At 49.4% G+C, this 11,059-nt stretch overlaps 1 protein-coding gene across 1 annotated transcript; it reads left to right on the plus strand.

Moving 5' to 3' along the window:
- Positions 1–2,916: 2,916 nt before the first annotated feature.
- Positions 2,917–6,976, plus strand: LOC123118471 (QWRF motif-containing protein 7-like). The gene is made up of 5 exons (XM_044538608.1): positions 2,917–3,386; positions 3,520–3,756; positions 3,862–3,951; positions 4,081–4,188; positions 6,655–6,976. Exons 1-5 carry the CDS (start codon positions 2,940–2,942, stop codon positions 6,715–6,717), a joined length of 945 nt encoding a protein of 314 aa, XP_044394543.1. The 5' UTR covers positions 2,917–2,939; the 3' UTR covers positions 6,718–6,976.
- The last annotated feature ends 4,083 nt before the right edge of the window (positions 6,977–11,059 follow it).

Raw genomic sequence — 11,059 nt, forward strand, 5'->3', positions numbered from 1 at the left:
AACCTCCCAGTACTCCTGTAAAATCCCGATTTCACCCGGAACACTTCCGATGTTCAAATATAGGCTTCCAATATATCAATCTTTATGTCTCGACCATTTCGAGACTCCTCGTCATGTCCGTGATCACATCCGGGACTCCGACTTAACTTCGGTACATCAAAATGCATAAACTCATAATAACTGTCATCGTAACGTTAAGCGTGCGGACCCTAAGGTTCGAGAAAAATGTAGACATGACTGAGACACGTCTCCGGTCAATAACCAATAGCGGGACCTGGATGCCCATATTGGCTCCTACATATTCTACGAAGATCTTTATCGGTCAGACCGCATAACAACATACGTTGTTCCCTTTGTCATCGGTATGTTACTTGCCCGAGATTCGATCGTCGGTATCCAATACCTAGTTCAATCTCGTTACCGGCAAGTCTCTTTACTCGTTCCGTAATACATCATCCCGCAACTGACTCATTAGTTGCAATGCTTGCAAGGCTTATGTGATGTGCATTACCGAGAGAGCCCAGAGATACCTCTCCGATAATCGGAGTGACAAATCCTAATCTCGAAATACGCCAACCCAACATGTACCTTTGGAGACACCTGTAATGCTCCTTTATAATCACCCAGTTACGTTGTGACGTTTGGTAGCACCCAAAGTGTTCCTCCGGCAAACGGGAGTTGCATAATCTCATAGTCATAGGAACATGTATAAGTCATGAAGAAAGCAATAGCAACATACTAAACGATCGGGTGCTAAGCTAATGAAATGGGTCATGTCAATCAGATCATTCAACTAATGATGTGACCTCGTTAATCAAATAACAACACCTTGTTCATGGTTAGGAAACATAACCATCTTTGATTAACGAGCTAGTCAAGTAGAGGCATACTAGTGACACTAAGTTTGTCTATGTATTCACACATGTATTATTCCGGTTAATACAATTCTAGCATGAATAATAAACATTTATCATGATATAAGGAAATAAATAATAACTTTATTATTGCCTCTAGGGCATATTTCCTTCAAATACAACAAGATATCTGGCCATTCTATAATTTTTACACACATAACTCTTGAAGCTCGGAAATAAGTAGCAATAGTAGAGCCACAACCTCGATAATGGCCTTGCTCCCAGTGGCAGCCGACGCAACTGACGGCGACTGGCAAGGTCTAGCACAAGAAGAGAAGCCACCATAGGGGTTTGCTTGCGCCCCATCCGCAGCACCAACATGGAGCTCAGCCATCGGAGACCAGGGGCGAAACTAGGCCTGGGGCAACTGGGGTTGTAGCTCCAGGCGTGGCCCAACTAGCATCTATATGCATACTAGGAAAAAAAATCAGAATATGGTATTGATGTACAAGCCCATTAGCCAAACTCAATCGATCGTCAACTCAATCGATCGATCAGAATAGAAAACTAATCGCGTAGTACACGGTTGACGCTTCGATCTCTGATTTGTAGCGTGGTCGTTCGTCAATCAAGTCAATCAAGAAAGAGAAAAAACATCTCTCGCCTGATCGCGGCAACAAAGAAACCCTCGCGTCGCTCGAACGGAGAGCTCAAGGCCCCAAGCGCTGCGCCGCCGCCCTCGTCAACCGACAATTGGTGATTCCCCGCCGGCCGCCGGGTCCGGCGTCCTGACAAATGATAATCCGTCCTCCTCTTTTTCTTCTGGTCTTCTCCATCCGATTTTGAACTGCAGTGCACGCACTCAGGCCAACGCAACACCCACTGTGCCGAACAGGTAATCTGTAATGTGTAATTTGTATCATGTAATTTTGTTTTCCCTAATTCCTTCATATCAGCCAAACTCAGTGAGTTATATATTTACTTAGTCAATTTTATTTCATTTGTTGTCAGCAAATTAGAAATACAAGATGAAGAGGAGGACCCGGACAATTGAATCTTTCTTTCAGTCAACATCCAGTCAGCCTTCAGCCAACAACATCCAATCAGTACCAGTAAAACTGATCTGCGAAACAAGACGAACGATGAATGAATGAATCGCCGTTTGGTGTGCTATATCGAGTGTGATGTATTTGCAAGAATTGATGATATTAAGATTATACAGTGCTATCAAAAAATGAGGAAACGCAAGAGGCTACTACCTCGTGTTAATGGTATGATATGTTTTTTTTTTGCAAACTTTCATATGAACAATTGATTTAGTCTATGTCCAGTGTCTTGATTTGAAATCCTTGATTTTATGTTTGCAGATTCAGGTCCGTCTACTATTGCTGGTGAAGAAACAATGGCCGTGAGTTAAGTAAGTCCTCACTAATTTGGTACTCAACCATGTTTGTAACGATGCACTTTGTTAAACTATTTGTTTTATGGAATTTCCTCTCTTGATTATAATGAATTTATATTTTGTTTTGAATGTGATTTTATGGCATACTTATAATGCACATTGATGTATGTGGTATTTGACGTTATATTTAGTCAGTTAGTTTTAGGCCTAGGCTTTGCGAAATCCTGATTCCGCCTTTGCCGGAGACACAACAGGAACAACCAAAGAGTCCAAGAGGTTGCCATTGGGCCACCTTAGAGGAAGTGTGGCCTCTATACACCGCCGATGCTCTAAGCCAAACAATAGAATAGACACCAACTATACATCAGCCATCTGTCGTCCTAATAAAGTGTGTAGTACGTACTACCGTACTACTTCCTCCGTCTAGATACATCCATACTTGCGATGAGTAATTTGAAACAGAAGGAGTAGCTAGCATGCATCCCTTGAAATGACCCCAATGTAGCTAATCCGACAACAAGGGGAACCGGCATGTGCGTTGCAGCTCTCAATTCAGGACTCTGAACCCCGTTTTGCCGCCGGCACCTCGTTGCTTTCTCCATCTATATATTAATTTTGTCTTGTCCTTGATCGTATTATCGTCGTCCATGGAGTCCAACGGTGACAGCACCACGCGACACCCAATGGCGTCACCTCACCGCCTAGCACGCAGCCCCAGCTCGGCCTCCCGCGCGGCCCCGGCCTTCTCGACCGCCAACTTCGTGCGCTCTCTCCGCAAGGCAGCATCCTTCGGTTACAGGAAGCCCAGCGCCGGCGTCGTCGACGCGGCGGGCACGATGCGACGACGCAGCGCGGACACTGTGGTGATGTCCCCGTGCCGGTCGTCACCCGAGCCGGGCTTCGCTGCGAGGGGTGCCTGGGATCAGCAGACGAGGCGTAGGCGGAGCACCGGGCAGTCGTCGCCTTCCGAGGGCGCCGGCAGAGGGCCGAGCGTGCCGAGGAAGACGCCGGCGACGCCTAAGGAGGACGTGGCGCACCGGGCGCGCGTGCTCACCGCGCGGCTGATGCAGTGGCGGCTCGCGAACGCCCGGATGGAGAAGGCCATGACTCGCGCCACCCACGCCGCCGAGGTGAGCCACGCCGACGCATGCATGCAGTTTCTTTATATTACTACCACAACGTGCAACCATTAACCATACGTAGTAGCTAGTGATGTGATTACACTGTCATTTTTCTCTGATGCGCGTGGCGGGCCGCATGCAGAGCAAGCTGCTGTATGTGTGGCGGCGGGTGGCCGAGCTGCGCAACATTCACACGGCGAAGAGAATCGTGGCGCAGCGGTGGCGGCAAAAGGTGAAGCTGGGCAGGCTCCTGCGCCCGCAGCTGCCCCTCCTCGCCGCATGGGAGACGCTCGGCGGGCCGCACTCAGACGCTGTGGCGGACCTCGGCCGGGTGCTCTCCGCCGCCTCCACCTCCCTCCCATTATCCGACGGCGCCCGAGTACGCACTCTCTCACGTAACGCATATACATCTTTAACTTTTCCTGGCGTGTCTGGCAGCACGACAGGTCGGTTGGTAAGTTAAGCTACTACTACAAAAATGCAGGCCAACCTGGAGCTGTTGCACGAAACCATGCTTGCTTGCGCGCGCACCGTGGATGAGATCAAAGCCAGGGCTGACATGTTCTATGCCACGGTACATGCACTTATTCATCAGTTCCTACATGTATTTGCCGGTGCAAATTTCAAGTAGGGACGACTAACCGAGAGACTTTTGCGTGTCGTTTCGGCCCTAACTTCTGTGTGTGCCGCCGGTCGCGTTCAGGGTAGTGTCACCAGCAGCTATGTCGACGAGCTCGCGAGGACAATGCAGGAGGAGTTGGCAGGGCTCGAGGAGGTCATGCGGCTGTGCAAGATTGTCACTAACCTCCAGGTGGGTAGATGGTCCACGTTCTTGAGCTCTGGCCTCTGGGCTATGCCCCACACAAGAACAAAGCTGGGTTATGTCCCACCACAACAAAGCCGTTTGATCGTTGTTTTGCCCATTCTCGATCGTCCGAGAAATTCTTACTTTTCGGATCCAACACTGGATCCACGCGGCACTCCACATTTTTATTTCTTCATGAACAAATTTCTAAAAGTTGTCTTCGCATGATATTTTGTTAGCCGAGCGGGCCATGATGGTTTTTTTATTGGTAAACTACAGTCTTTTATATGTGGTTTTGTTATTTCTCAACCATGAGATAATTTTTTATTTATAGTCAAAGTTTTTTTAAGGAAGTATGCTTCTATTGAAATCACAAAGTAATACAAAGTTCAAGTACAACGTAACACACGCACAAATAACTAAAATAACAAAGAGCAACCTAAAACAAACAGTAAAACATGTTGATCTCCATAGCTCTGTATTATCATCCCTAAACCTTGTGAGAAGACCCCTGCAACACAAGTACCTGCAACCAGATCTAAGCAAGTCATCATTTTCAACCACGGTATGATCGCCATCACGTTAAGAACCATGCAAGATTCCATGTTCTGGACCATCTGCCCCCGCGCCGCTCCCTCCCCGGGGCGACACAGCCGGCGAACCCGCCCAGCCTCTCCTCGCCCCACCCATCCCATTCACCCCCTCGCCGTCGCCGGTGGCCTCCGGCAGGCAAAGCTTGCGCGGAGCCGACGGCGGCAGGGCTCGTGCTCCTCGTCGGTTGCTGTTTTGATGGGGAGATCTCAGGCAGCTGGTGACTGTCCCGAGCTCGTCTTCACGGCGGCGTACTCGATCGTGGCAGCGGTGGTCGCTGGCGCGCAGCACGGTGTCGCCATGATGGGAGCTCCGTCGTGGGCGTGCGGTCGCGGTCTTGGCCGCCCGTGCGGGCCCAATATGGGTCCTCACGGGCCGCGGCTGGCGCAGATGGTGGGGGCAAGATTCGGGCTCGGCCGGCGTGCCGTTCGCCGGATCTGGTATGGCGCGGTGCTGCGGCTCAGCACGCGGGCTGGTGGTGGCACCGGCTGTAGGTATCGTGGTGGTGCCATGGCCGGTCAGGCAGCGGCGGCGGCCGCGATGGTGGACGATTCGTGCACAAGACGCTTGATGGAGGCCATTGGAACAGATCTGGGTGAAGAGCTGCTCATGGCTGCTGCCGAGGCCGGCGATGGCGGCACTATTCGGTGTCGTTCCCTTGTTAAAGGCATCGCCATTGAGAAGTTTCAGGCCACTATCTGCTACCTCCGGGGGAAACCCTAGATCGGTAGATCGGATGACGGCGACATTATTGCGTCGTTTCCCTCTTGTGGCGTCATTCTTGGAGGTGTACACGGGCTCGAGGGACCAGTGGACGGAATAGTTGGTGGAGCGGTGTTTCATCCCGCACATTAATGGTGGCGTTTCTCGGGGCGTGGCGCGGTGGAGGCTCGGCGCCCGATGTGTGGCGAGGAACTCGCACAGGAGGGTGACGCTATCAGGCGTCGTGGTGGCGTCGATGGCAGAGAGGCCGGGCAAGGTGGTGCAGCAGTACAACACTGAAGATGGAATGGTGCCAGGTGGCTGCGGCGGCCTTATACCCGGCAGGCGTCCTGGTTGAGGAGTGCGCCGGACTGGTAGGTGCCCCATACCTGACAGGCGTCCTGGTTGGGACCTCAGGTCTTAGATGTTTAGGTTTGGCTGCGATGTTTGTTTGGTATTACGCACAGACTATCAGCGCCCCTTCATCAATTGGATAGGAGTAGCGACAGTTGTTGCTTAGACGGTGGCTTTAGTCTTACTGTTGTATGATTTTCTAAGGTCTTGTGAGCATAATTAATATAGTGGCCGTATGCATCGCTCAGATGCAGAGGCCGGGGGTCCTCCTTCTTTTATAAAAAAAACTCACTAAACTGCTAAAATGTTGCAAGATGATGAACATTTTTGCTTAGTTCTGTGTGAATAAATTTGTCAAGTTGTCTTAATTTGTTTTCTCAATTGAGCGAGGCATAGATAACAATTTCTAGTTTTTTGCATTTCCATGAACAAATTATTACAATAAGAGTAATATGGTTGTTACACCTTTTATTTGTGGATAGTTGTTTACGCCTGTTTGGGAGATTTTTTTTTTTTATGTGTATGAACAAACTTCTAGAGTCCAGAGGCAGTGTGAAACATAATTGCCACCTTCGGTGGTAAAAAAATGTTCATACCATAAAATTAATGAGTTCATTGCAGAGAAGGGTGTGCATTTTAGATTTTTAGTGTTAAAAGAAGGGAGTGAGTGCATGACTAGCGTTGTGCATATCCATGCATGCAGCGTGGTGCACATTTGCTTTTTCGTTAGCCTTGTATGCTAGTACTTCTTTTCAATTTTCCATTTGAAAAGGCTCACACATATTCCTAGATCACAACCGAACACTCTTGGATCTATATTTGCAGGTTCAGGAAGTAAGCCTCCGAGCTAATCTAATTCAGGCAAAGCAAAAGATTGACTACTCCTAGTGCTTGATATGACCGGGATCCCCACGTCGCCCTTTTATCACCAAAGCGGAGTGCCATCATGACGGGAGATATCATCACAAATAGGAGTTAGGACCGGCCGGTCCCGTACTACAAGATTCAAGTATGTTTGTCGGAAATAAATTATGTAGATGAGGATCATGAGAGGTGCGGTCCCATGTGCTATATTTCGGTAGAGTTAAGGTTAATCTAGAACTCTTCTGTGACTTATCTATGTATATGATACTGTAATTTGAGATGTTCGGTGGCTAGTCATATCGACGAGTTGTATGTAAAGGGCCTCAATATGACTTGCAGCGCGATGATACACAAACTGGAAAAGTTGTAAACCAAGTTAAGGACACATTTAACCCGCAAAAAAAAAAAAAGTAAGGACACATTTTACTACAACGTCCGTTAGTTCTACCGGCCGTTGTTTGTTGCCGTCAACTGTGCATACTATGGCAAACGTGTGGTTCCCACAGGGTAGTATAAACCACTCCCTTCATCCCAAAATGTAATATCATTTTTAACATTAACGGAGATAATACAAAATAATACACCAACATAAATAATGACACATTTTATGTGTGTAGAAAGAAATATGAATGCAAAATAAATGATGCGCTGCGCCCAACCCAGCACCCGAGCTAATTTTTGATGTACTGGTTTTTTTAATATTATAGATACAAACGCTCATATATATGTGCATACATTCATCTTATGAATGCACACACATATTCTACCTTTATGACCACCTTTAATTTTTGGTGGGGCTAGTTAGAGAAATTACAACGGGATGACCCAAATAGACGACGCTATTGTCCGCTTTTTGTTCGTTTGGGTCGGCCGCCCGCCCTGCGTCCGCCCTCTTTTAGATTTGGGTCGGCAGTGCGCCCAACGCGTCGATCCATTTCATGACCGCGCGCATAGATCATGCCAGCGGCCATGTTGTCGCCCTGGTTTTGGCGCTCTAGCGAGCGGGAAAGGTTCGCACGCGCAGGGAAAAGTCGGCCTAGCGCGCGCTAGTTTTGGCGCTCCACCACGCGGGAAAGGTTTGCGCGCCGGCGCTCGTTATTAAGAAGGCGCTCCCTCCACACTCTGTCCACCGCCCACTCGTCTCGCCCCCTCTCACTAGCCTCGTCGCCTCTGCGCCACCATGTCGATGTGCCGTCTGGGCGCTTTCGCGGAGTCCGCGAGCGCCGCTCCGGCGCCTTGTCCTCTGAGATCTGGTTTGGCGAGAAACGCCTCATTCTCGGCACCTTCGACACCGCAGAGGAGGCGGCCCGCGCGCACGACGCGGCGGCATGACGCCTCCTGAGGCCTCGCCGGGAGATGAATTTTCCCGACGTGTCGAGCCAGTGGGCGCAGGATCTCGCGCCTCTCCCGCGGCTTTTCACCGACAAGGATCGTCGTGACCACCGGAGGCGGCAGCGTTGCCTCGCCATCGCCAAGATGGACGTGGAAGCCATGGTGGTGTGGTGCGAACGCTTCCCGCAGGACATCGTCGACGAGCGTCAGTTCTACAAGCAAAGGAGGACGGAGAGGGAGGCGAGGAGGACGAAGCGAGCCGCCTATCGGGAGGACAAGCGTGCGCGGAAGCAGGACGCTCAATTGAACCTGAAGCTAGGAGAAGCATCGTCCTGGGACTCTGAGAACGAGTGGTATGCTAACGCCTACATTCAGATGTCGGAGGAGGACATTACTGAGTCGGAGTCGAAAAACAATGAGTAGTTAATCTTATCTTTTATCTGTCTATGCTAGAACTATCTATGTATCCTTTTTTTTATCGGAAAAAATGGCCGGCGGCATCGGCGATGAAACAGGCGGGTGAAGGTGTGCGGTTGGATGGGAAAAGGCCAATGTGCCACCGCAGCGGGGCCGAAGAGAAGAGAGGGCGAGCGCGCGCGTCGGTCTTGTGTCCGCGTCGACACAAAACCGGCTCAAAAATGAACCGGGAATGAGACGACAGGAGGACAAAAGCGAACGCGTGTTCGTTTGGGTCGGTGCATTGGGACGACTTTTTTGTTAAAGCTGACCCAAACGAAGGACGATCGACGAAATGGGTCGCCTCAATAAAGTTGCTCATAAGACAATCGACTAAATGCAGACCATAACTTTGTTTTCGTCAATTTGTGTACTAGCCAGGTTTCTTTGGGGCCGTTGTGTCGCAGAACCTGTGGTTGGCTTTATGCAACGGGGACGTAGCTTCGGTGCCTTAAAGATATCTGTCTTTGAATAACTGATATATGTACCAGCCAATTGAATTCACATATTATAAATACAAAGACAGGTGCTTAAGGCACGGAAGCATTATCCGTACAACGGGTAGTTGGGCATATGTACTCTAGGTCTCTGAAAGAGACGTCCAACTACTTTAATTGGTGTATGGTACGAGCTGATAATGCGTGTGTACAGGAAGATTGCTAGGACATGCTCTCACCTGAGATTGCTCCAAGCTGACCACAGTCACCCTCTGGTACATGCGTACGTGTTTGGAAAAGTTGGGAGTGTTTGCCTAAAACTGCTACACCTACGAGGAAGATTGCTGCCTAACATTTTTTTACAGAGAGACACACTTCCTTCCAACCACACAACTGCACCCTATCATAAATAACTATTAGATCGTTAAAGGCGCGCGTTGCTGCGCCCGTCTAGTTTGACGCTATAATCTTAATAATAGATGGAATGATATTATAGCCATTTTACTCTAGCAAAATTGGTAGATATATTGTGATATAATATTATTAGTAATAATTAAGTAGTATAATTGATTCCCACACAAGAATGGCAGTATTTGTTTTCCGGAAATCACATCTTGCGAAATCACAATTTTAGTGCTCTATAATCTCTCAGAGAGCATCCAGGCGCTATGTTGCCACGCTCGTCCATTTTTCTAGTAGAATAGAAGGAATTTCTATAAATATATACAACAAACATATACCAAATGTCTACTGTAAGATAAATCATCAAAGCCCGAGAAAATGTGTTCTAATATGCTAGGAGTTTATTGACAACACAAGCAACTCTGAAGGCGACATACAATTAGCCTTGAAAGACCTCTTTAAGCACTGAAAGCATAAGCATGCATGGAAGTAACCTTGGGCATCTTGGTTTCTCTTATTAATTGTACTTTGTTGATTATTTGAAATTTTGATCATAATGCACACTTTTTTTACTTAATCTACTACATACACATCTAGTTTACAATTTATCAATTAGTGGTTACAGCATCACTTGTTAGGGATAGAAAAATTCTCAGTCCCCGTAGGGTCGTATCTTTTTTTAAGGGGATGTAGGGCCATATCTTCTTTCTTGAGGGGCTGTAGGGTCATATCTAGGTGTCTACTCAAAGATCATCACTCTTTGATGTTTCTGCAAAGCGTCTTGAAGTCAGAAAAAATTAACGGTGGCAGAACATGTAATACATCTATTTCACATATTCAACTGGGCTCCTCACTGGATCATCCACTATCTATGTCACACCTGGCCACTTGTCCGCCACTTGTCCAGTGTGACGTGGCAAGGATCGGGCCAGCTGAAAGTGTGCGTGAGTGTGAGCGAGGGAATGATAAAAGGGCAACCAGCCGCCTGTGGCAAGGCATGCGATGTAACAGACTGTCACTCACCTAATCCTTCCTCGGGAAGCATTTCCCCTTCTTCCTCTCCAAGTCTCTCTCTCGCTCTCCCTCACCTACTTCCGACCCCCTCCTCTCCGGTTAGTTACAGTTGGTAATCAGAGCCAAATCGCCCCGAAAAATTTCTCCCCACCGTGCTGGTTGCAGATCGGTAACATCCACCGCGCCGGTGTGTGCTGCTTCGGCAAGCGCACCCAAAATCCGTCGCGGGGTTCGATCTCCTCCATGCACGGCGATGGCGCCCTCCAAAGCTTCGGCGGCGACGCGTCAGGTTCTGGCCGCCATGGACGAAGGAAACAGCAACATCACCAAGATGCTCGAGTCCCTCCTCGCCAAGATGGACGAGCAGAAGGCAGTCCAGGACAAGCAGATCGAGATTCAGGCCGCCTTCAACGCGCAAATCTCTCAGGATGTGCGCGGCCTCGCCCGGCAGATCGATCTGACGCAGGCCGACGTCGACGCAACTCGCAAGACGGTGGAAGGCCCGGCGACGCCGTCGGGGTCGGTCACCACCGTGCTGCACCAACCACCACCACCGTCACCGCCACCGCCGCCCCCACACTTGCCGCGCGTGGCCACCGAACAGGGCCGCCCGGCGACCGCTCACGCGCGTCTCGGGGATCATCGACCTCCGCTGATTCCGGTGCCTCCACAGGGCAGATTCGTGGCCCCGGCTGCCGCGCCCTCCCCAACAGCGGGCAACTACG

This window comes from Triticum aestivum, chromosome 1A (assembly GCF_018294505.1).
Source record: "Triticum aestivum cultivar Chinese Spring chromosome 1A, IWGSC CS RefSeq v2.1, whole genome shotgun sequence".
NCBI classification, from domain to species: Eukaryota; Viridiplantae; Streptophyta; class Magnoliopsida; order Poales; family Poaceae; genus Triticum; species Triticum aestivum.